The 27,552-nt window shown below is 44.6% G+C and overlaps 1 protein-coding gene across 1 annotated transcript in view; it reads right to left on the reverse strand.

Moving 5' to 3' along the window:
- LOC115138083 (synaptopodin-2-like) overlaps window positions 1–27,552 on the reverse strand; it is a 62,526-nt gene that overhangs the window by 22,244 nt on the left and 12,730 nt on the right. Inside the window, 1 exon segment of the mRNA XM_029674539.2 lies at window positions 4,851–5,002. Coding sequence (XP_029530399.2) covers window positions 4,851–5,002 — 152 coding nt within the window.

Consider the following 27,552-nt stretch of genomic DNA (forward strand, 5'->3'; position numbering starts at 1 on the left):
AAATAAATAACAGTATGGGGATGAGGTAGTTGTATGGGCTATTTACAGATGGGCTATTTACAGATGGGCTATGTACAAGTGCAGTGATCTGTGAGCTGCTCTGACAGCCGTTGCTTAAAATTAGAGAGGGAGATATGAGTCTCCAGCTTCAGTGATTTTTGCAGTTCGTTCCAGTCATTGGCAGCAGAGAACCAGAAGAAAAGGTGCCAAAGAAGGAATTGGCTTTGGGGGTGACCAGTGAAATATACCTGCTGGAGCACGTGCTACGGGTGGGTGCTGCTATGGTGACCAGTGAGCTGAGATAACTCAAAGCATCCAAGACTCTACTCAGCAAATTGGATACAGTCTATCACAGTGCCATCCGTTTTGTCACCAAAGCCCCATATACTACCCACCACTGTGACCTGTATGCTCTCGTTGGCTGGCCCTCGCTTCATATTCGTCGCCAAACCCACTGGCTCCAGGTCATCTATAAGTCTTTGCTAGGAGGCTATTTTGTAAATGACATCGCCGAAGTCAAGGATCGGTAGGATAGTCAGTTTTACGAGGGTATGTTTGGCAGCATGAGTGAAGGATGCTTTGTTGCGAAATAGGAAGCCGATTCTAGATTTAATTTTGGATTGGAGATGCTTAATGTGAGTCTGGAAGGAGAGTTTACAGTCTAACCAGACACCTAGGTATTTGTAGTTGTCCACATATTCTAAGTCAGAAATGTCCAGAGTAGTGAAGGTGTGAGCAGTGATCGGTTGAATAGCATGCATTTAGTTTTATTTGCATTTAAGAGCAGTTGGAGGCCAAGAAAGGAGAGTTGTATGGCATTGAAGCTCGTCTGAAGCTCGTCTGGAGGTTAGTTAACACAGTGTCCAAAGAAAGGCAAGATGTAACGGCTCTCCTCTTCGTCTGATGATGAGGAATAGGAATCATCGGACCAACACGCAGCGTCGTAAGGGTTCATAGTAAATTTAATGAAATAAACTGAACACTGAATGACAAAAAACAACAAAGAGAGTGAATGACATGAAACAGTCCTGTAAGGTGAAAAACCACAAAACAGGAAACAACTACCCACAAAACCCACGTGGGCAAGAGCTACCTAAGTATGGTTCTCAATCAGAGACAACGATAGACAGCTGTCCCTGATTGAGAAACATACCCGGCCAAAAACAAAGAAATACAAAAACATAGAAAAGGGGACATACAATGCCCGTCTTAGTGACAGTAACCCCCTCCCCCCAAAGGTGCAAAACCTGACTTTAAAGGGGAGGGTCCGGGTGGGCCTTCCTTACGGCAGCGGCTCGGGTGCAGGAAGTGAACCCCGCTCCACCTCAGTCTTGGCCCACTTAGGTGGCGCCTCTGGCGCGGGGACCCTTGCAGCGGGTCCCGGACTGAAGACCCTCGTAGAGGGAGCCACTGGACTGAGGGGCGCGTCTGGACTGAGGGGCGCCTCTGGACTGAGGGGCGCCTCTGGACTGAGGGGCTGCGAGTCTGGCGGCTCCGGAGTGAAGGGCGACTCTGGCGGCTCCGGAGTGAAGGGCGACTCTGGCGGCTCCGGAGTGAAGGGCGGCTCTGGTGGCCCCGGAGGGAAGGGCGGCTCTGGCGGCCCCGGAGTGAAGGGCGGCTATGGCGGCTCCGGAGTGAAAGGCGGCTCTGGTGGCTCTGGGCTGACGGGTGGCTCTGGTGGCTCCGGGCTGACGGGCGGCTCTGGCGCGATGGGTGGCTCTGGCGCCTCTGGACTGACGGGCGGCTCTGGCAGCTCCGGACTGACGGGCGGCTCTGGCAGCTCCGGACAGACGGGCGGCTCTGGCAGCTCCGGACAGACGGGCGGCTCTGGCAGCTCAGTTCTGGCTGGATGCCAGCTTCCACCCGGCAAATGCGGAACGCTGACACCGAGCACACCGGCCTGTGAATACTCGGCTGAGACACAGTGCGCATCACCCCATAGCACGGGGCCTGATCAGTCACATGCTCGACCCGGTAAGCACGGGGAGTGGGCTCAGGTCTCCAACCTGACTCTGCCACACTCCCCGTGTGTCCCCCCCCCAAATATTTATTGGGGCTGCCTCTCGGGCTTCCTCGCCAGCCGTGTTCCCTCGTAAACGCTGGTTCCCTTCTCCTGCTGCCTCCACTCTCCTGACTGCCTCCACCTGTTCCCATGGGATGCGATCCCTTCCAGTCAGGTTCTCCTCCCATGTGTAGGATCCCTTCCCGTCCAGAATGTCCTCCCATGTCCATTCCTCCTTTTCTCCATGCTGCTTGGTTCGTTTGTGGTGGGTAGTTCTGTAACGCCTCTCATCTTCGTCTGATGATGAGGAATAGGAATCATCGGACCAACACGCAGCATGGTAAGTGTTCATAGTAAGACAGCTGTCCCTGATTGAGAACCATACCCGGCCAAAACAAAGAAATACAAAAATCATAGATAACAAAACATAGAATGCCCACCCCAAATCACATCCTGCCCAAACCAAATACAGACATAAAAAGGCTCTCTAGGGTCAGGACATGACAGTACCCCGGCACGTGCGGGGCGCAGGCAAAGGATGCACTGGGCTGTGCAGACGCACTGGAGACACAGTGCGCAGAGCCGGCGCAGGATATCCTGGGCCGTAGAGATGTACTGGAGGTCTGGAGAGCAGGACTGGCACAATCCTTTCTGGCTGGATGCTCACCCTAGCCCGGCAGATGCGGGGAGCTGGGATGTAGCGCACCGGGCTAAGAATGCGTACTGGAGACACTGTTCTGCCAACAAATTTTCTATAGGATTTAGGTCAGGGTTTTGTGATGGCCACTCCAATACCTTAACTTTGTTGTCCTTAAGCCATTTTGCCACAACTTTGAAAGTATGCTTGGGGTCAATGTCCATTTGGAAGACCCATTTGCAACCAAGCTTTAACTTCCTGCCTGATGTCTTGAGATGGTGCTTCAATGCATCCACATAATTTCCCCTCCTCGTCACGTCATCTATTTTGTGAAGTGCACCAGTCCTTCCTGGAGCAAAGCACCCTCACACCATGATTCTGTCACCCCCGAGTAGTGGATTTAAAAAGGGATTCTAGCTTTCACTTGGATTCACCTGGTCCGTCTATTTCATGGTAAGAGCAGGTGTTCATAATGTTTTGGACACTTGTGAAAGTGAATATGTCCCCATACTTTTGGTCCCCTAAAGTAAGGGGACTATGTACAAAACGTGCTGTCATTTCTAAACAATTCACCTGACATGAAAATACCCTCAAATGAAAGCTGACAGTTTGCACTTTGTCTGCATTGTATCATTTCAAATCCAAAGTGCTGGAGTACATAGCCAAAACAACAACAAATGTGTCACTGTCCCAATACTTTTGGAGCTCACTGTATGTGTTCCCTTAAATATGGGCATCGGCACAAATATCCGATGGCACACCAGACACGCATGGTGTGTGAGGCTCACTGAGTAACTGTTTAAAAGCTGCTTGTTGAGTGTGCACACAAATCTGCAACAGCTGGTTCGTCAGCAGCCAAGACACTCAAAGGTCAACGCACTTACCAATGAACCACGATCTGTCCGTCCGGCCACCATGTTCCAGGCCACTCAAACGTGTACATGCAATTTTACAATGGTTGGGTCTAATCCTGAATGCTGATTGGTTAAAACCGCATTCCAGCCGGTGTCTATTCCACAAGTTGACGTTAAAATGCAATCCACTGTCTCATCATCCCAGCCAGGCAACTTGATCGCCACTATAAAAAGCATCTAGACATTAACTCACATTTATTTTAGACTAACATCTACTTTTCAAGAGCGGAGATTTGTATAAACCTTACTGTCTGTCTTTCTGACTTTTGCAGCATTGTTTCAATATTCAAATTTGTTCTCCTGCTGTCCTATAGTAATGAATGTGCCGGGACGAGAGACAGGCAGGCAACGTTTCTCAGCCAGTTAAAATCATGAATCAGGTGGCATCATTTTTATGGATATATATAAAAAAATAAAAATATTAAAAAAATGTCAAATGAAATGCAGCTAATTTGCAGTCTTTCCAGCTTCAGTTTGGAGTGATTGTGTTACTGTAGCTGTGTTGTTGGCTAGCTCCTCTGAACAACTGTGTCCTGACGAGTGAGCACATTTTCCATGCCAGGCGAAATCATTGGCTCATTGTTATGGATGTATCCAAATAAATGTCACTAGAAAACAGCTTAAACAAATGCAAATGCAGCTACTTTGCTGTTATTCTGGCTGCACGTTTTGGCGTGACTCTAAATTAGCCGTAGTTCTCTAGCTAGCAAGCAAGGTATAAGAATCTTGCCAGGCAATATGGAAATGGAACATTTAGAACGATCGACTGGATGCAGACGTCTTTAACGTCTTTAATGAAAATATGTCAATTGTTATTTTAATATGTTGGTAACTCATTATATAAAAGTGATAATACTCTTGAAGCCGGTGTTTGGAGGATATATTGGCATGGTTTGCCGGCCCTCAACTTACTGTAGCCTCGGGCCGAACAACACCCGTGCCAATATATCCTCCAAACACTGGCTTCTCTGCCATTATCACTTAAATAATACACTAGTGCTTGCTGTGTTGTGTTGAAGCATGCCCTGTATATGGCCCAGTTTATCACACCAATGCAACATTAAGTTATGAGAGCATTGACATAAACCTGGATAAACCTGTAGCACCCCAAGGTTGTGGTGTTAACTTGGCAGTCATTGTTTCCAAAAAAGAAAATGAATCAAAAGGCTAAGTATATTTTGGGGTATATAATATATTATGTGCAGACCCTGGTTTGAGAAACCATGGTGTAGTTAATGGTGTAGTTGAAATGGTGTAGTTAATGGTGTGGTTAAAAATCCAGCCTTTTTGGGGTTACCTTTTGACCAGTAATTGCAGGCAGTTGACGCAGGCGTCAATGAGAGCAATAGCTTCTGGGAGGGAAAGGTCACCGCAGGGTTCTCCATTCAGCGACACCACCTCATCCCCCTCACAAACCCCGGCCAGGGACGCACGACCCCCCTCTTCCACCTGCGGAATGACAAGCAGTGGTGAGTCCCCAGGACATGCCTCACAATAACAAATCACCTACACCTATTATTCAGGTTAGTGTATTTACTTTATGTAACTGAGGTAGTTTTGGCCAACCACAGTTGTTTGATGAGGAACATTGCCTGAGATCTGAAGGCTTGTGTTAGCTCACCGAGTTAATGCCTAGGACTTTATCGAAGCAGGCTAACACAGCCGTTTGCCACAAAAGATACCCAGGTTCAAACTCCACATGACTGTAGGTAACATTTTCAATAAGACATTTACATGGATAAAATACAGAAAACATTCCCTATTGGACTATGAGGACAGTCAGTCAAACAGTTTGAGTATGTTTAACCAGCTGGATATCGGGTCATTGGCAAGACTGCGATGATGTTAGTGATGCATTAAGCCAACTATATTGTGTCACTGGTCTACACACTACCCCATAATGTCAAATAGGAATTATGGTTTTGGAAATGTTTACAAATTAATTTAAAATGAAAAGCTTAAATGTCTTAAGTCAATAAGTATTCAACCCCTTTGTTATTAAGGCAAGCCTAAATAAGTTCAGGAGTTTTTGAACGACTGCCTCATCTCTGTACCACACACACATACAATTATCTTTAAGGTCCGTCAGTTGAGCAGTGCATTTTAATCACAGATTCAACCACAAAGAAGGGCACATTTTTTGTTGTTGTTGAAAAAGCAGAAATTGAAAAAGCAGAAATCTCTTTGAGTAGTGAATTACTAATTACACTTTGGATGGTGTATCAATGCAACCAGTCACTACAAAGATACAAGCGTCCTTCCTAACTCAGTTACTGGAAAGGAAGGCAACCGCTCAGGGATTTCACCATGAGGCCAATGGTGACTTTAAAACAGTTACCGAGTTTAATGGCTGTGATAGGAAAAAACTGAGGGCAGATCAATAACATTGTAGTTACTCCACAATACTAACCTAATTGACAGAGTCAAACGAAGGAAGCCTGTACACAACATGCAGCCTGGTTGCAACAAGGTACTAAAGTAATACTGCAAAGAATGTGGCAATGCAATTAACTTTTTGTCCTGAATATAAAGTGCTATGTTTTGGGCAAATCCAATACAACACATTACTGAGTACAACTCTCCATATTTTCAAGCATAGTGGTGGCTTCATCATGTCATGGGTATGCTTGTAATATTAAGGACTGGTTCAGTCGGCTTTCCACCAGACGCTGGGAGATGAATTCACCTTTCAGCAGGACAACCTAAAACACAAAGCCAAATCTACACTGGAGTTGCTTACCAAGAAGACAGTGAATGTTCCTGAGTGGCCGAGTTAGGGTTTTGACTTAAATCTGCTTGAAAATCTATGGCAAGACTTGAAAATGGTTGCTAAGCAATGATCAACAACCAATTTCAGAGAGCTTGAATCATTTTTAAAAGAATAATGGGCAAATGTTGCACAATCCAGGTGTGGAAAGCTCTTAGAGACTTGTTGTCTGATGCAGCCCTCCCGAGAGGACATGTCTATCCCCTCTCTTATGCAAAGACTGAGGCCATGGAGATCTACATACTGGAGAGCCTCCAGCAGGGTTTTATCTGCCCCTCTACATCACCAGCCTCCTCACGCTTATTTTGTGTTAAAAAGAAAGATGGGGGACTGCGCCCCTACACTGAACAAAGCCACCATTAAGTTCAGCTATCCTTTACTCCTCCTCTCAACCATCATCCAACAAATGCATGGGGCGCAGTACTTCACCAAACTGGACTTGAGGAGCACTTACAATCTAGTATCTCATAATGCCCTTTGGCCTGTCTAATGCTTCTTCAGTCTTCCAGAACTTTATTAAACAAAGTGTTTCGGGACATGCTGGAATGGGGCATAGTTGTTTATATAGATTACATCTTGGGCTATTCTCCTGACCGCGCCCAACATGTCTCATTAGTCAGGTCTGTGCTGGGAAGACTGTTGGAGCATGATCTATATGTTATACAAGAGCAATATTTATTTTTCCACTGGTCCTTGTCCGTTTTGGGCTACCTCACATCCACGGAGGGAGTGGAGATGGAGAAGCAACGCGTCAGCGCAGTCAGGTCATGTCCATCCACATCTCCGTGAAAGCAGTCCAACGATTCCTGGGGGTTGCCACCTATTTCCAAAGGGTCATCCGGGGCTTCAGCATGGTGGTCACGCCTCTTACCTCCCTGCTGAGAGGAGGTCCCCTGCGGCTTCGTTGGTCGGAGGAGGAGAGGGAATTCGAGACACTGAAGGCATGCTTCACCACTGCTCCTGTACTGGCACATCCCGAGCTCTCAATTCCCTTCATCGTCGAGGTGGATGCCGTCGAAGTAGGAGTTGGGACAGCGCATAGAAAACCCCTCCCAAGCTGTGGCCCTGAGCCTTCTACTCCAAGCAGCTGAACTCTGCCCAGAGGAACTATGACTTAGGGGACCTGGGAACTATTGATGGTCAAGAAGGCTCTGAAGGCAAGGAGGCACTGGTTGGAGGGGTCCAAACACCCTTTCCTGGTGTGGATGGACCACCGCAACCTGGAGTACATCAGGGAAACAAAGAGGCTAAACCCGAGACAGGCCAGGTGGGCTCTATTCTTCGGCAGGTTTCAATTCACGCTTTCTTATAGGCCAGGCTCGAAGAATGTGAAGGTGGACACCCTGTCTCGCCTCTATGACACATAGACCCCATCATCCCTACGTCCCGTATCATCACGTCAGTGTTGTGGGACGTGGATGCCGACATACAGCAGGACCTGCGCACGGAACCTGCACACGGAACCCACACCTGCACAGTGCCCGGACAACCACGCCTACGTGCCCACGGGTGTGTGAGACCGTCTCACCTCTCGGTGGACTTTGTCACTGACCTTCCCCACTCCCAGGGGAAAACCACCATTCTCGTCGTTGTGGACCGGTTTTCCAAAGCTTGTTGCCTCCTTCCTCTGCCTGAGCTCCCGACGGCCATGCAAACCGCGGAGGCTATTTTTACGCACGTCTTCCGGCACTATGGGATCCCGGAGGACATTGTGTAAGACCGTGGCCCTCAGTTCACCTCACGCGCATGGAAAGCGTTCACGGAACGCCTGGGGTCACTGTTAGTCTCACCTCCGGGTACTGTCCTCAAGCTAATGTGCAGGTGGAGAGGGTAAAATCAGGAACTGGGCAGGTTCCCTGTGTTACTGTCAGGACCGGCCGAGGGAGTGGGCGGAGTGGGCTGAGTATGCGCAGAATTCTCTCAAACACTCCTCCACTAAACTAAATCCTTTACGGTGCATGTTGGGGTATCAGCAGGCTTTGGCACCTTGGCATCCGAGCCAGACCGAGGCCCCTGTGGTGGACGAGTGGTTTCGGCGCACTGAGGAGACCTGGAACGCTGCACACACTCGTCTCCAGCGTGCCATGCGTCAGAACAAGGACTGGCTTCTCCTCTGGACATCGAGGCAGGTCCGGCGTACTCGGTCCGTGAAGTCCTGGATTTGAGGCATCGGGCGGGGCGTCTCCAGTACCTCATCGACTGGGAGGGGTACGGCACAGGGGAGCGGTGCTGGGTTCCTGCGGTGGACATCCTGGATGCTTCGCTGACCAGGAATTTTCACAGTCGGCACCCTGACCGACCCGCACCGTGTCCCTGTGTTCATCCCCGAGACCGGTGTCATGCAGCACGTCAGGGGGGGGGGGGTACTCTGCTTGCACATGTGACATGCTAGTAAAAATTTGGTAAAACTGATTTAAGTTTGCCTGCATTAAAGTCCCCGGCCACTAGGAGCACCGCTTCTGGTGAGTATTTTCTTGTTTGCTTATGGCCTTATAGAGTTGGTTGAGTGCGGTCTTAGTGCCAGCATCCGCCTGTGGTGGTAAATAGACTGCTACAAATAATATAGATGAGAACTCTCTTGGTAGATAGAGTACCTTATGATAAGCTGTAGACCTTTAATATTAGACATAACTCACCAGCTGTTATTGACAAAAAGACACATACCCCCACCCCTCGTCTTACCAGACGTAGCTTCTCTCTTCTGCCGGTGCATTGAAAATCCCTCCAGCTCTATATTATCAGTGTCGTCGTTCAGCCACGACTCAGTGAAACAGAAGATATTACAGTTTTTAATGTCCCGTTGGTAGGATAATCGTAAATCATCCATTTTATTTTCCAATGATTGCATGTTAGCAAGTAGAATTGATGGCAGTGGGAGTTTACTCACTCGCTTACGGATTCTCAAAAGGTAGCCTGATCTGCATCCTATTTTCCTCCGTCCTTTCTTCATGCAAATGACAGGGATCTGGGCCTGTACCTGGGAGAGCAGTATATCTTTCTCATCGGACTCGTTAAAGGAAAGCTTCTTCAAGTTCGCGGTGAGTAATCCCAGTTCTGATGTCCAAAAGTTATTCTTTGTCATAAGAGATGATAGCAGCAACATTATGTACAAAATAAGTAAAGAAATAAGTAACAAACAACGCAAAAAAACAAACAGAATAGAACAATTGGTTATGAGCATGTAAAATGTCATCCATCCTCTTCGACACCATCTTGTTCCATTTCCATTGTCCTGTGAGTACCTGTGCTATGTTGTATCGGCCTCCATGCTACGTGTTATTATGCACTTGTTTTACGGGTCTCGTCCCGTGTATTATTTAGAGGGTTACACCTCGCTCTTTTGTTTGGGTGGAGAAATGAAAAACCCTATTACGTATTCCTGCACTTGTCTCCTATCATTATACAGTGTGACACTTACCCAGAAAGACTCACAGTTGTATTTGCTGCCAAGGGTGTTTCTACAAAGTTTTGCCTCGGGGGGATTGAATACTTAAGTAAATTATATATTTCTGTATTTCATTTTGATTACATTTGCAGAAACATGTGTCATTATAGGTTATTGTGTTGTAGATAGTTGAGAAAAAAAATATATCATAAAGAATAAAGATAAAGAATCACCGACAAGGACATGAGGGGGAACAGAGGGTTAAATACACAACATGTAATTGATGGGATTGGAACCAGGTGTGATGGAAGACAAAACCAAAGGAAAATGAAAAGAGGATCGATGATTGAAAAGGTCGGAAAATGAAAAGGTCGGTGACATCGACCGGCCAAAAGCTGCCCAAACAAGGAGAGGGGCCACCTTCGGCAGAAGTCGTGACAGTGTGAATATTTTATGAAGGCACTTATTTGTTATATATGTTTGTAATGTTTCTGCTATTGGGAAGAGAATATGATGTTATGCAGAAAAATATGTTGGAAGGACATGGCTATGTATGTTTGAGCACATGGAAGTCAGTAATTTATGTTTACTATAGGTTAATGAGGTTTTACGAATGTGATGTGACTAAAATGAAAGGCCATTTAGTTGACTAAAATGGCCCACTGTTTTCGTCATTAACTACACTAAATCATTATTCAACTGACAAAAATGTGACCAAGACTAAATTATATTTTAGTCAAACTGACTAAGACTATACTAAACCTAAAAAAAAGTGTGCCAAAATTAACACTGGCCTTAAGTCAAATGTCTTTATTGATATGAGTCCAAATGGAACCTCTATTAAGATATCATTGACTTAGATGACAGCACAACAATACATTACAATACTACTCCACACCACACATCTTCGGTGTAACTGCTGACAGAAAAGTTGTTGTCAGGGTTTTCCTGTGGTGAAGTAGAGGCGGACCAAAACGCAGCGTGGTTATATTGATTCATGTTTAATAAAAACAGATAAACATGAACACTACAAAACAATAAACGTGGAAAACCAAAAACAGTCCTATCTGGTGCAAAGACAGAAAGGAACAATCACCCACAAACACACAGTGAAACCCAGGCTACCTAAGTATGATTCTCAATCAGAGACAACTAATGACACCTGCCTCTGATTGAGAACCATACTAGCTATAGAAATACCCCAAAACATAGAAAAACAAACATAGACTGCCCACCCAACTCACGCCCTGACCATACTAAATAAATACAAAACAAAGGAAATCTGCCTCTTCTTAAAGCAGGTGTCTCTGTCCTCTACGGCCCCGCGCCTACCCGAGGGACAAGTCGGTTGCCGCTAGCCCTGCAATTCTCCTCTACTACTAGAAGGAGGAGGATTTATGTTTTCCCTGTTTGGACATCTCCTGTAAAGATTGAGGATTTATGTTTTCCCTGTTTGGACATTAAAAGACTCTGTTTCTGTTGAATCGCTGTTGGGTCCTTACTCATCTGCATAACAGAAGAATCCGACCAAGAATCGGATCCTCTCTACTCAGCCGTCGAGATCCAGGGAGCGTGCTAGGCAGACACGAGCAGGAATTGTCTGCTGCTCGACATGCCGTTGAGACCCTGGCCGCCCAAGTCTCCGACCTCTCGAAACATATTCACAATCTCCGCCTTGATCCACCGGCTACTTCCAGGGCTTCCAGTCTCCGGGCCCAGTTGTGACCCACCGTGTTACTCTGGGGAAAGCCTACTGCCCAACACGTATGCTCGTTCGCCCTCATATCTCTCCTTACAGGACAGGCTGTGATATTGTGTTCTCAGCCCAACACGTACTCCAGCACTCTTGCTGCCTCCAGTGTACGAGCTCTACTCATCTCTCCCTGCAGGCAGACACGAGCAGGATTGTCTGCTGCTCGACATGCCGTTGAGACCCTGGCCGCCCAAGTCTCCGGAAACATATTCACAATCTCCGCCTTGATCCACCGGCAATCTCGGGAATTAATAACCCACCGTGTTAAGCCTACTGAATGGCTCGTTCCTCACCCAGTGTGATATTGTGTTCTCTCTCCAGCCCAACAACCAGTATCAGAACTTTATCTGGGAGGCAAGGGGAGATGATCAGAACGGGTTTTTGATCGTTCAGTTTTTGGGAAAGAAGCTTCCAGGGCCCTCACTCTGCTGCCTCCAGTGACTGCTCGCTCGTTTTCTGGAGGAGTCTCCACGCGGAGGTAAAGGATGAGATTCTCTCCCGGGAGGTTCCTTCCAGCGTGGATTCTTTGATTGAACTCGCTATTCGGATAGAACGACGGGTAGATCTTCGTCACCGAGCTCGTGGAAGAGAGCTCGCGTTATCCGTTTCCCCCCTCCGCATCACTACCATCTTCCTCCAGTGGTTCAGGTGCTGAGCCCATGCAGCTGGGGGTATTCGCATCTCGACTAAGGAGAGGGAACGGAGAATCACCAACCGCCTCTGTCTCTATTGCGGTTCCGCTGGTCATTTTGTCATTTCATGTCCAGTAAAAGCCAGAGCTCATCAAGCGGAGGGCTACTGGTGGCGCTATCAGGTCTCATGTGTCGGTCCATCTACGCTGGACCGGTTCGGCAGCTTCCTGCAGTGCCTTGATAGACTCTGGGGGCGGAAACATGACATTCCTCTCAGACAGTTAGGGAGCCCACGGCCATGTTCGCCTTGGATGGTAGTCCTCTCCCAGTATTCAGCGTGGCGCTACCACTGTCTCTGGTAATCATAGCGAAACCATTTCTTTTTTGATTTTTCGTTCACCTTTTCACCTGTTGTTTTGGGCCATCCCTGGCTAGTGTGTCATAATCTTTCTATTAATTGGTCAAGTAATTCTATCCTCTCCTGGAACGTCTCTTGTCATGTGAAATGTTTAATGTCTGCTATCCCTCCTGTTTCTTCTGCCCCTCTTCACAGGAGGAGCCTGGTGATTTGACAGGGGTGCCAATGTACCACTCCCCCGTGTCGGAAAACCGGGGTTTTTTTGTTAAGAAAAAAGACGGGACCCTGCGCCCCTGCGTGGATTATCGAGGCTGAATGAACGAGATCTGCAGGAGCCAGGTTTTCACTAAGTTGGCTAATCTTACCCTATGAGAGACCCATCTTTGTTTTCGCTTGACGATATCCTGATTTTTCAGTCCCACGTTCGACGTGTCCTCCAGCGCCTTTTCAGAATTGTCTTTATGTGAAGGCTGAGAAGTGCCATGTGTCTTCCTCCGCAGATGGATTCCGCTTCCAAGCTGTCAGTGATTGGCCGTCCCTCGTGTCGAGCTGCAGGCTTTTTTCCAACGCATTCAGATGGATTTCCAAGCTGTGAGTCACGTGTCGAGCTGCAGCGCTTTCCGGTTTGGAATTTCTATCGTCGTTTCATTCGTAATTTCGGTCAGGTGGCAGCTCCTCTCACAGCCCTTACTTCTGTCAAGACGTGCTTTAAGTGGTCCGTTTCCGCCCAGGGAGCTTTGATCTCCTCAAGAAGCGTTTAGCTCCTATCCTTGTTACACCTGACGTCTCTAGACAGTTCATTGTCGCGTCAATGGGAGCCATTCCCCCAGCGCTCCCACGATAAGGTCCAGTATTTTCTCATCGTCCAGTGAAGGGCGACCGTTCCTTTTGTCGTTTGGACTGACCTAAGAACCTTGAGTACATCCGTTCTGCCAAACGACTTAATGCTCGTCAGGCTCGTTGGGCGCTGTTTTCGCTCGTTCGAGTTCGTTATTTCTTATCGTCCGGGCTCAAGAACACCAAGCCTGATGCTTTGTCCCGTCTCTTCAAGTAGCCTATAAAGCAAGCACTCACTCACCACTCCGTTCTCAATACGCTTGCTTCTATTCGCCAGCGTTTCTGGTGGCCCACTCAGGAGCACATCTTCGTGGCTGCTTGTTCGGACTACACCGCTTTCCATTCCCTCTCGACCGTGGTCTCAATCGCCTTAGACTTTATTACCGGTCTTCCTTCGTCAGCGGGGAAGACTGTTATTCTAACGGTTGTCGATAGGTTCTCTAAGGCGGCTCATTTATTCCCCTCGCTAAACTCCCTTCTGCTGACAAATCATAATTGAGAATGTTTTCAGAATTCACCTGCCTCTGATTGAGATTGGGGCTTCCGTCACGGTTTTCACCCCCAGTCCGGTCAAGCAGAACGGGCCAATCAGACGTGGTCGCATCTTCAGTCTTTCTTTTCGAGAAACCTTGGGCAGAACAGCTCCCCTGGATTGTCTGGACCGGGCTATCTCCTTTTCAGAGTAGCCTCGGGTACCAGCCTCCTCTGTTCTGTCCCAGCTCGCCGAGTCCAGCGTCCCCTCCGCTCAGGCTTTTGGACGTTGTGGCGCACCTGGGTTCCATCTAGGGCGCAGGGATGCTGATCGATGATTTCCTCCGTGTATAGGGCGCAGACTGTGAGCCGCTAATAAAGCGTAGGACCGTAACCTTCCCCTTATGACAGCTTCGCAAGTTGACCCCAGCGGTTCATTGGTCCGTTCCGTATTTCTCAGGTCGTTAATCCTGTCGCAGTGCGGTCGCGTCCACCCGGTCTTCCATGTCTCCTGTGTCAAGCCTTTTCTTCGCGCCCCCGTCTCCCCCCGTCCTTGTCGAGGCGCACCTATCTACAGGGTTCGGAAGAAAGGTTTCCTCCTCGACGCTCGGTGAGTGGGGGTACTGTCATGTTATGTCTTGTCCCTGTGCTTTCCCTTCTCTTCGTTTCCCCCTGCTGGTCGTATTGGTTAGCTATCGCCCGTTCCTGCTCCCAGCTGTTCCTCAACCTCGTTTACTCTCTCACACCTGTCCCCTCTTTTGCCCTCTGATTAAGTCTCTATTTCTCTCTCTGTTTCTGCTTCTGTCCTTGTCGGATTCTTGTTTGCCTTGCCCTTGTCCCGTCCTGTCGTAATCTGCCTCTTCTTCAGATGCTGCGTGTGAGCAGGTGTCTCTGTCCTCTACGGCCCGCGCCTAAGGGACCTGCATAGCCCTGCAATTCTCCTCTACTACTAGAAGGAGGACTCTCCTGCATAAGATAGAGGATTTATGTTTTCCCTGTTTGGACATCTCCTGTAAAGATTGAGGATTTATGTTTTCCCTGTTTGGACATTAAAAGACTCTGTTTCTGTTGAATCGCTGTTGGGTCCTTACTCATCTGCATAACAATAAAGGTCAGAACGTGACAGTTGTGATAAGAAATCACCACTGTATTCACATGTTAACCCAGTGCATATCTCAATGCTAGTGTGACCGGCCAATGTACAGTCGTGGCCAAAAGTTTTGAGAATTACACAAATATTAATTTCCACAAAGTTTGCTGCTTCAGTGTCTTTAGATATTTTTGTCAGATGTTACTATGGAATACTGTATTATAATTACAAGCATTTCATAAATGTCAAAGGCTTTTATTTTACATGAAGTTGATGCAAAGAGTCAATATTTGCAGTGTTGACCCTTCTTTTTCAAGACCTCTGCAATCCGCCCTGGCATGCTGTCAATTAACTTCTGGGCCACATCCTGACTGATGGCAGCCGATTCTTGCATAATCAATGCTTGGAGTTTGTCAGAATTTGTGGGGTTTTGTTTGTCCACCCGTCACTTGAGGATTGACCACAAATTCTCAATGGGATTAAGGTCTGGGGATTTTCCTGGCCATGGACCAAAATATTCGATGTTTTGTTACCTGTGCCACTTGGTAATCACATTTGCTTTATGGCAAGGTGCTTCATCATGCTGGAAAAGGGACTGTTCGTCACCAAACTGTTCCTGGATGGTTGGGAGAAGTTCCTCTCAGAGGATGTGTTGGTACCATTCTTTATTCATGGCTGTGTTCTTAGGCAAAATTGTGAGTGAGCCCACTCCCTTGGCTGAGAGGCAACCCCACACATGAATGGTCTCTGGATGCTTTACCGTTGGCATGATACAGGACTGATGGTAGCGCTCACCTTGTCTTCTCCAGACAAGCTTTTTTCCGGATGCCCCAAACAATCGGAAAGGGGAATCATCAGAGAAAATGACCTTACCCCAGTCCTCAGCCGTCCAATCCCTGTACCTTTTGCAGAATAACAGTCTGTCCCTGATGTTTTTCCTGGAGAGAAGTGGCTTCTTTGCTGCCCTTCTTGACACCAGGCCATCCTCCAAAAGTCTTCGCCTCACTGTGAGTGTAGATGCACTCACACCTGCCTGCTGCCATTCCTGAGCAAGCTCTGTACTGGTGGTGCCCCGATCCCACAGCTGAATCAACTTTAGGAGACGGTCCTGGCGCTTGCTGGACTTTCTTGGGTGCCCTGAAGCCTTCTCACAACAATTGAACCACTCTCCTTGAAGTTCTTGATGATCCGATAAATGGTTGATTTAGGTGCAATCTTACTGGCATCAATATCCTTGCCTGTGAAGCCCTTTTTCTGCAAAGCAATGATGACGGAACGTGTTTCCTTGCAGATAACCAGAACAATGATTCTAAGCACCACCCTCCTTTTGAAGCTTCCAGTCTGTTATTCGAACTCAATCAGCATGACAGAGTGATGTCCAGCCTTCTCCTCGTCAACACTCACACCTGTGTTAACGAGAGAATCACTGTCATCATGTCAGCTGGTCCTTTTGTGGCAGGGCTGAAATGCAGTGGAAATGGGTTTTTTTGCAATTCAGTTAATTTGCATGGCAAAGAGGGACTTTGCAATTAATTGCAATTCATCCGATCACTCTTCATAACATTCTGGAGTATATGCAAATTGCCATCATACAAACTGAGGCAACAGACTTTGTGAAAATGTATATTTGTGTCATTCTCAAAACTTTTGGCCACGACTGTAGACAACCCCCGACAGGTCATTTCTCCACTGTCAGAGTTCTGTGACATCAGAGTGTACAGTGTCCACCAGTAAACATACCACAACAGGTGCTCGTCGTGTGACACAACAATGCAAATTGCTGCTTCGTTCAGACCCGTAACCCAGGCATTATGAATAGCCAAGGAGCTGGAGGGTGTTCAGGTGCAGGAGTTGCCACTGACCTTCTCTGGCACTTTAGATGTGGCAGTGATACTATATCTACAGCAAGAACACAAGTCAGCTCCGTAATGCTGTCAGCTCCAAACCATGTCAACTCCATAACTCAAGCATCAGGTGAGGTATAATATTAGATGCATGGACATACCTAAAGTAATAGGGACAACATAAGGTCTCAGCTGACACTGATACTTATTTGATTTAATATAACTGTGTCACTTGTGTATTGTTGGCACAGCAATATTAGGTTACTGTACTAATTGAAACTACATTCACCTCTAAAAATATTTGAGAAATACAATGTGGTGGGTACAATTACATTATGTCAAGTAGATTAATATAACATACTACTGCAATAACGCTTCACATTATAAAGCTGTAGTAAACCAACTATAAATAGACTGCAGCTAGTTATGGAGTGATACAATTACCACTGTGCTGTGATAAAACAATATAGGGTAAAAGACACACAAACATGTGGAATTAGTAGGATTTGGACAAAGTTATTCGTTAAAAGGCGCAATCTGTGATTGCTAAATCATTTTTTAAACTTTTAAATTAATGATATACGTGTATCCAAGAATTCTTGAAGAATATACCTTGTAAATGCATCATGTGCTCAGTTCAACTGTCGTACCCCATTAGAACCCAAAGTACAAGACTGTTTTACTCCATTGTTTGTAAAGAATGTAATTATAAACAAACACAGTAAACATTTAAAACATGGTTAATTTGGCATACATAGCTGTGTCTATGAGAGTGGTTACATTTCTCCAGCCTAATTATTCAGCAGTTAATCGAAAGAGTGGCAGAGTGGCGGCTTTGTTATTGTTTGAACTGCAGATTGCCCCTTTAAACAATATCCAGCACTGGCAGTCAATTGCTTATGGTCCGTGTAGCACCTACTGAAATGGCCAGTGTTGTTTAAATGGAGGTTCTCAAGGGGAGTGGAGGCCAAAAGGTGTGCATAGTTATTCATACAAACCATTTATATGCCAGCAAATCATGCAAATGCAACCATCACTTTTCATCCGTTTGGGAGTGAATCTGCTTTGTTCTTTATTAAACTCTCCATTAAATTGTATATTGCACAAATGACCCAAAAAGTGTTTTGAAGCAAAATGGTTTAAAGATATTTTATAATATATCAATTCAAATGAATGATAAGGATCTGTAGTCAACTTTCAACAAAAGAGTAATTGAAACATTGCTTATCATTGAAGCAAATAACAGCCATTTCATGGCATCTGTATCCAACTAATTAAACAACTAAAGCCTCGATTGAAAGCATTCCCCTGGTCACACTTTATTTGGATATTCCAGCTGTAGATGCTCTACAGATGGTCATACTATCAACAAACTATCTGTTGATAAGCAACTGCTTGCTAAGGTTACGGTTAGGGTAAGGTTTAGAATAAGGGTTAAGGTTAGGGAAAAGGTTAAGTTTATGCTTAGGATAAGGGCTAAGGTTAGGGTTAGTAGAGCATCCACTGTACAGATGCACTATCCAAATAAAGTGTTACCATGTGTGGCTACACACACCGGTGCTCCATTTGAACAAATGTAAAGGGAACCCCTACAGAAAAACTAACTGGTTGCGGTTTTTCTCTTTTATAATTGGCTCCTAGACCCCATAAAATGGTTCATTAATATGAGGGATGTAATAAGCAGAAGTGTGTCATAAATTGTTCACAAAAGGCCATTTATACAGGATTAATTCTATATGTTTCAATGAGGTAGAGAGACGAAACTGGAAAAATGACTCAGTACAGATAATGGCATACATTGGTGTGAAAATGAAATGAACAGATTTGTACTTTGTTATTTTTCAAATATCCCGGTAAATGATATATAAGCATATAAGCATTTACTGCATTTACTGCAAGTGAACTCTAAACTGTGTGCAGTGGTAAACACAAACAAAGTTTTTCTTAAATATATTAGTATTTATTTCATTTAACTAGGCAAGTCAGTTAAGAGAAAATGCTTATTTACAATGATTGCCTTGGAACAATTGGTTAACTGCCTTGGTCAGGGGCAGAACGACAGATTTGTACCTTGTCAGCTCGGGGATTCAATCTAGCAACCTTTCGGTTACTGGCCCAACGCTCTAACCACTAGGCTACCTGTCGCCCCAGTTACAGTTCATATAAGGAAATCAGTCAATTTAAATAAATAATTTAGGCCCTACTCTATGGATTTTACATGACTAGGATACAGATCTGTTGGTCACAGATACCTTCAAATAAATGGGCCTTACAATGGGCCTCAGGATCTCGCCATGGTATTTTTGTGCATTAAAATTGCCATCAATAAAATGTAATTGGGTTCGTCGTCCGTAGGTTATGCCCATACCATAACACCACCGCCACCATGGGACACTCTGTTCACAACATTGACATCTGCAAACCGCTCGCCCACACAACGCCACACATGTGGTCTTCGGGTGTGAGGCCGGTTGGACGTATTGCCAAATTCTCTAAAACTAAATTAATAAAAAATGATATGGCAACAACTCTGGTGGACATTCCTGCAGTCAGCATGGCAATTGCACACTCCCTCCAAACTTAAGACATCTGTGGCATTGTGTTGTGTGACAAAACTGAACATTTTAGAGTCCCCAGCATAAGGTGCACCTGTGTAATGATCATGCTGTTTAATCAGCTTCTTGATATGCCACGGAGCACCATTTAATCCATTATTAAATAGTTGAAAGAATATGGCACCACAATAAACTTGCCAAGAGAGGGCCGCCCACCAAAACACACAGACCAGGAAAGGAGGGCATTAATCAGAAAGGCAACAAAGAGACCAAAGATAACCTTGAAGGAGCTGCAAAGCTTCACAGCGGAGATTGGAGTATCTGTCCATAGGACCACTTTAAGCCTAGAGCTAGGCCTTACGGAAGAGTGGCTAGAAAGAAAAGCCATTGGTTAAAGAAAAAAATAAGCAAACACTTTTGGTGTTTGCCAAAAAGCATGTGGGAGACTCCCCAATCATATGAAAGAAGGTACTCTGGTCAGACAAGACTAAACGTGAGCTTTTGGCCATCAAGGAAAACGCTATAGCTGTGCAAATCCAACACCTCTCATCACCCCGGGAACACCATTGTGAAGCATGGTGGTGGCAGCATCATGCTGTGGGGATGTTTTTCCCATCGGCAGGGACTGGGAAACTGGTCAGAATTGAAGGAATGATGGATGGCGCTCAATACAAAGAAATTCCTGAGAGAAACCTGTTTCAGTCTTCCAGAGATTTGAGACTGGGACGGAGGTTCACCTTCCATCAGGACAATGACCCTAAGCATACTGCTAAAGCAACACTGGTTTAAGGGGAAACATTTAAATGTCTTTGAATGGCCTAGTCAAAGCCCAGACCTCAATCCAACTGAGAATATGTGGTATGACTTAAAGATTGCTGTACACCAGCGGAACCCGTCCAACTTGAAGGAGCTGGAGCAGTTTTTCTTTGAAGAATGGGCAGAAATCCCAGTGGCTAGATGTGCCAAGCTTATTGAGACATACCAAGAGAAGAGCTGTAATTGCTGCAAAAGGTGGGTCTACAAAGTATTGACTTCTGTTTATGTCTTGTTTGTTTCACAATAAAAAATATTTTGCATCTTCAAAGTGGTAGGCATGTTGTGAAAATCAAATGATACAAACCCCCCAAAAATCTATTTTAATTCCAGGTTGTAAGGCAACAAAATAGGAAAAATGCCAAGGGGGCTGAATACTTTCGCACACCACTGTAAAGTCCCACGGTTGACAGTGCATGTGAGAGCAAAAACCAAGCCACGAGGTCGAAGGAATTGTCCGTTGAGCTCCGAGACAGGATTGTGTCGAGGCACAGCACTGGGGAAGGGTACTAAAACATTTCTGCAGAACTGAAGGTCCCCAAGAACACAGTGGCCTCCATAAGTTTTAAATGGAAGAAGTTTGGAACCACCAAGGCTCTTCCTATAGCTGGCCACCTGTCCAAACTGAGCAATCGGGGGAGAAGAGGGAAGAGACCAAGAACCCGATGGTCACACTGCCAGAGCTCTAGAGTTCCTCTTTGGAGAAGGGAGAACCTTCCAAAAGGACAACCATCTCTGCAACCATCTCTGCAGCACTCCACCAATTAGGCTTTTATGGTAGAGTGGCCAGACGGAAGACACTCCTCAGTAAAAGGCATATGACAGCCTGCTTGGAGTTTACCAAAAGGCACCTGAAGACTCTCAGACCTTGAGAAACAAGATTCTCTAGTCTGATGAAACCAAGATTGAACTCTTTGGCGTGAATGCCAAGCGTCACGTCTGGAGTAAACATGGCACCATCCCTACTGTGAAGGATGGCGATGGCAGCATCATGCTGTGGGGATATTTTTCAGTGGCAGGGACTGGATGATTAGTCAAGATCGAGGCAAAGATGAACAGAGCAAAGTACAGAGAGATCCTTGGTGAAAACCTGCTCCAACGCGCTAAGGACCTCAGACTGGGGCGAAAGTTCAGCTTCCAGCAGGACAACAACCCTAAGTACACAGCCAAGACAACGCAGGAGTGGCTTCGGGACAAGTCTCTGAATGTCCTTCAGTGGCTCTGCCAGATTCCGGACTTGAACCCAATCGAACATCTCTAGAGAGACCTGAAAATAGCTGTGCAGCAACGCTCCCCATCCAACCTGACAGAGATTGAGAGGATCTGCAGAGAAGAATGGAAGAAACTCCCCAAATATACACACACTACCGGTCAAAAGTTTGGGGTCACTTAGAAATGTCATTTTTTCCATGAAAACAATGAGTTTCAAAATTAATAGGAAATAGGAAATATAGTCAAGATGTTGACAAGGTTATAAATAATGATTTTTAATTGAAATAATAATTGTGTCATTCAAACTATGCTTTCGTCAAAGAATCCTCCATTTGCAGCAATTACAGCCTTGCAGACCTTTGGCATTCTAGTTGTCAATTTGATCAGGTAATCTGAAGAGATTTCACCCCATGCTTCCTGAAGCATCTCCCACAAGTCGAACCCACAAATGCGATTGCTCCAGATACTAAACTAGTTTAAACAAGGCCAGTTTTATTGCTTCTTTAATCAAGACGACAGTTTTCAGCTATGCTAACATAATTGCAAAAGGGTTTTCTAATGATCAATTAGACTTTTAAAATTATAAACTTGGATTAGCTAACACAACGTGTCATTGGAACACAGGAGTGTTGATTGCTGATAATGGGCATCTGTACACTTATGTAGATATTCCATTTTAAAAAATCTGCCTTTTCCAGCTACAATAGTTATTTACAACATTAACAATGTCTACACTGTATTTCTGATCAATTTGATATTATTTTAATCGACATAAAAACGTGTTTTTCTTTCAAAAACAAGGACATTTCTAAGTGACTAGAAACTTTTGAACGGTAGTGTAGGTGTGCCAAGCTTTTAGTGTCATACCCAAGAAGAGTCAATGGTATAATCACTGCCAAAGGTGCTTCAACAAAGCATTGACTAAAGGGTCTGAATTCTTATGTAAATGTAATATTTCCATTATTTATTTATTTTATTTTCAAAAATGTCTAAAAACCTGTTTTTGATTTGTCATTATCGGGTGTTGTGTATAGATTGATGAGAAAAAATAACAGTTTAATCAAGTTTAGAATAAGGCTGTAACGTAACAAAATGTGGAAAAAGTCAAAGGGTCTGAAAACTTTCAGAAGGCACTTTATGGCATCACTGACAGTTGTCTTGTGAACATCTCTGATTTCTGACAGTTCTCAGTTCTCTCTGACTACCATAGGTCATATCTTTAATGCCCCCTAGCTGCCATGATAGTATTCCATTCTGAGAGGTCCATTTGTAACCTAACACCATTTTCCAAAATAAGCTCTTCCATTTGCTATATTTATAGCCTCGTTACCCAGAGTGACCTCTGGCGACTGCTTTCCACAAAAAAATCATGTTCAGCTCTCCTTCTAAGCATAACATTTAGGCATTTATATACAGGCAATTACCAGGGAGGATCCCCAAGGACTCTCTGACTATTTAAACAACACAGCTGTTTGAGGCTAACTGTAAATAACACTTTCCCATGCCTCGTAGGATTCTCACAACAGTCAGTCCAATGAATAATGAAAGGAGAAATTAAAGTGTTACATTGGATTCATTGAATTGAGTGTGACGTTAAATGCTTACGGGACAAAACTGCTAAAGGTTCAACCTTTAACCAACTGCTAAAGGTTCAACCTCAATTTTGCTTTGTTGCTCTGTCCCCAACTGCCCGAAAATGACACTCTCTTCACTGGTTATTGCTCTCAGATCACATGTTTTCCTGTGTACAATCATTGTGTAAATATTGTTTAAGGACACACAGCAGTCTCTCGTGGACAGCTTTGCAAGAGTTTTACTTCTGGGTAACCAAGATGAACCACTGACAACAAACACACCAGTCAATCCTGTTTTAGATAATTGTTCACCTTTGGGTGAACTAAGAGGTGAATAACAAAGTTGATGACAGTGGAATAAAAATGAAAAATAAGTTATTTCAAGGGACACTAATTCGGACAAAAACATGTATTTCCCATATAGGAGTACTGCACATAGCCTTGTCTAGTCAGTCATAACCTCTTCCCCAGGCTATTGCACATTTGGGCGGAAAGTGTCTGGGAATGAGATTAAGTCACTCACAACACTGATGTTTGTTCCTCTACTCTGGCACTAGAGGGCAGTGTACAGCCAATGTAGGGGAGCACAGGTCATAAACTGCATGAATATAGATTTTTCTCCCAACAGGGAATAAAGCTGGGAAAAATAAAGTTGTCTCTACTCCCTTTATAAAAAATAAATAATTGGCTATTGATTAAAGGTAAAGGTCCAAGCTGTTAAGGTGCAGCTGTTTTTATTTCAATATCAAATCATTTATGGGTAACAATTCAGTACCTTACTGTTGTTTCATTAAAAATGCAATAAATTGTTTAGGAAAAAAAAGCTTCTTAGAAAATAGCTATTTCCCAAACAAGAATTTTCCTCAGACTGTCTAGGAGTGGTCTGAGTGGGGAGGGGGAAGGTATCTTTTATTGGCAGAGATGTTTGGAACTTTCTTGTTGGTCTATTAACTAATTTGCTACCTGGTGAGGCAGGCCAAAACTCCATCCCACCAAAATAGGATGAAATTGCAGCGTGTCTTTTCAAACGGTTCGTACACTAAAAGGGCATTATCATAATTTTCATAATTTCACAGAATTATTCCAAACTTATAGTGTGGCAATATATATATATATATATATATATATATATATATATATATATATATATATTTGTATAACGTTTTGGACTGCACTGGGCCTTTAAACGCCCACACAAGTAGAAATCCACTTTTTGGATGGTCAGAGTTTACCCATGATGTTGCACAACGATGTAAGTCAATAAATCAAGTTTTAGTCGAAGTTGATATATTTTTGGCTTGAAGTGACAAATCCGAATGTGTGACTTTGGATGTTTCTGTGAGTCTTATGTGTCTTTTCCTATGATATGACATGCAAATTATTTTCAGCCTACGTTTAGTTTCAGAGCTGGGTTTTATTTAAATGTTACCACCCACCAGCATGGCAATGTTTATTCATCAGAAACACCTACAGCAAAGTTCTTCCTATTCGTGAGTCAGAGAGCCCAACAGCTTTTCTCTTTAGCCTACAGTTGGGTTTCCACTAGATAAAAAAAAGCCAACAAGTCCAAATGTGCTATATCATACAAATGAATTCAAACAAAAATGAGCTTTTTTGTCTTAATTTAAGGTTGGCAGTGTGGTAAGGGTTAAGGTGGGAGTTAGGTTTAAAATCTGATTGTAAGAAGAACACAATTTTAGAAATAGACGGGGGTATATGAAATTCGTTTAGCATGGCCTGGCGCCCCAGGTGTGCATGTTTTGCTAATTTTCGAAAATTCCATTGATCCTAAGAAAAATCTCCATCCCCCGGGGCACCGGTCTATACAAACTGAACTCGCTCATTGATTTCATACAGGTTCCAAACCGTTCAATAGTTAGGTTATCCAATATTACCGGAGTTTATATTCTTTCTATTTCTATCGTGGATTTGCGGCCGCAATTTATACTGAACAAAAATATAAACGCAGCATGTAACAATTTCAAGGAGTTTACTGAGTTACAGTTCATATCAGTCAATTGAAATAAATTCATTAGTCCCGAATATGGATTTCGCATGACTGGGCAGGGGCGCAGCTGTGGGTGGGCCTGGGAGGGCATAGGCCCACCCACTTGGGAGCCAGGCCCAGCCAATCAGAATCAGTTTTTCCCCAAAAAAAGGTCTTTATTACAGACAGAAATACTCCTCAGTTTCATCAGCTGTCTTGGTGGCTGGTCACAAATTATCCCCCATGTGGTGGTCTTGGGCTGGAAAGGTTTACATGTGGTCTGCGGTTGTGAGGCCGGATGTGAGGCCAAATTCTCTAAAACGATGTTGGGGGCAGCTTATATGTTAGAGAAATTAACAAAAAATGATCTAGCAACAGCTCTGGTGGACATTCCTGTAGTCAGTACACCAATTGCACGCTCCCTCCCTGAAAACTTGACTTAACAGTCAGTATCTGGAGTGGCCACCAGCTGCATTAAGTACTGCAGTACATCTCCTCATGGACTGCACCAGATTTGCCAGTTCTTGCTGTGAGATGTTACCCCACTCTTCCACCAAGGGACCTGCAAGTTCCCGGACATTTCTGGGGGGAATGGCCCTAGCCCTCACCCTCCAATCCAACAGGTCCCAGACGTGCTCAATGGGATTGAGATCTGGGCTCTTCGCTGGCCATGACAGAACACTGACATTCCTGTCTTGCAGGAAATCAAGCACAGCACGAGCAGTATGGTCGTTGGCATTGTCATGCAGGACGGTCATGTCAGGATGAGCCTGCAGGAAGGGTACCACATGCGGGAGGAGGATGTCTTCACTGTAATGCACAGCGCCCCAGACCATGACAGACCCGCTCAAGAGTACAGGCCTCGGTGTAATGCTCATTCCTTCAACAATAAATGCGAATCCGACCATCACTCCTGGTGAGACAAAACCATGACTCGTCAGTGAAGAGCACTTTTTGCCAGTCCTGTCTGGTAAGAGACGGTGGGTTTGTGCCCATAAGCGATGTTGTTGCCGGTGATGTCTGGTGAGGACCTGCCTTACAACAGGCCTACAAGCCTTCAGTCCAACCTCTCTCAGCCTATTGCGAACAGTCTGAGCACTGATGGAGGGATTGTGCATTCTTGGTGTAACTCGGGCAGTTGTTGTTGCCATCCTGTACCTGTCCCGCAGGTGTGATGTTCGGATGTACCAATCCTGTGCAGGTGTTGTCACACGTGGTCTGCCACTGCGAGGACGATCAGCTGTCCATCCTGTCTCCCAGTAGCGCTATCTTAGATGTCTCACAGTACAGACATTGCAATTTATTGCCTTGGCCACATCTGCATTCCTCATGCCTCCTTGCAGCATGCCTAAGGCACGTTCACACAGATGAGCAGGGACTCTGGGAATCTTTCTTTTGGTGTTTTTCAGAGTCAATAGAAAGGCCTCTTTAGTGTCCTAAGTTTTCATAACTGTGACCTTAATTGCCTACCGTCTGTAAGCTGTTAGTGTCTTAACGACTGTTCCACAGGTGCATGTTCACTAATTATTTACGGTTCATTGAACAAGCATGTGAAGATCTGTGAAGTTATTTGGATTTTTAAGGTCCTGAAAAAGGGAAGGTACTTTTTTTGCTGATTTTAGTTACATTTAATTTACATTTTGGTAATTTTGGGACGTTCTCTTACTGGTTTGACATTGGGAATGTTCTCAAATAGTTCAAAGAATGTTAAGAAACAATGTTCTTCTGTAGGAATTTCACTAAATCAGGATAACATTTCCAACAAGTTTCCTCAAATCAAATGTTATTCGTCACATGCGCCGAATACAACAGGTATTGTTGTGAAATGAAATGCTTACTTACGAGCCCTTAACCAACAATGCAGTTTGAAAAAATATGGATAAGAAATAAAAGTAACAAGTAATTAAAGAGCAGCAATAAAATAACAATAGCGAGACTATATACATGTATCATGGTTCTATTTAAAGTAATGTTCTTAAATTGTTCCAAGAACGTTAAGAAACAATGTTCTTCTGTGGGAGTTTCAGTACTTCAGCATTACATTTCCTATGGTTTCCTCATGATTCTATTTAAAGGCATGTTCTTAAATTGTTCCAAGAACATTAAGAAACAATGTTCTTTTGTAGGAATTTCAGTACTTCAGCATATTGTTTCCTACAGGTTTCCTCGTGGTTCTATTCAAAGTAATGTTCTCAAATTGTTCAGGGAATGTTAAGAAAACTTTCCATAACAAAACATAAGAAACTTTTGTTACGTTCAGAGAATATACAAACATATACATTCCATTCTCAGCATCAACAAAACTATCTCTATCCTCTATCTTGTTAAGTGTGTTCAGGTGTGTTTGCCGTGCCCACTAATTGGCCACATCTGATCTTAACGAGTGCTTGTTTCTTTTAAACTGAGGTCTGTTTGAATAGAATAAAATGAACAGCTTTTTATCTGTAAAAAACATGGCATGCTAGCTCCATCCTGGTGACGGAGGCAGGTGGCTAGTGCACTAATTCCGAGGATAGAGAACAGAAGATTACAGGTTTTAATTTCACTGATGCCGTGTCACAATAAAAAAACAAATGTGTTTGCATGATTAATGCTTAAGGAAATACATTTCCATGTGTCTTATCTGTGCTTGGAGTTCAAAAAGGTTAACCCAAAATATGCTAGCTGTGTTATTAAGGCTTATTGAAACATTTAGTGAATGTTTTAAGGAAGTTATTAAAA

This window comes from Oncorhynchus nerka, linkage group LG12, assembly GCF_034236695.1.
Source record: "Oncorhynchus nerka isolate Pitt River linkage group LG12, Oner_Uvic_2.0, whole genome shotgun sequence".
Taxonomy (NCBI): domain Eukaryota; kingdom Metazoa; phylum Chordata; class Actinopteri; order Salmoniformes; family Salmonidae; genus Oncorhynchus; species Oncorhynchus nerka.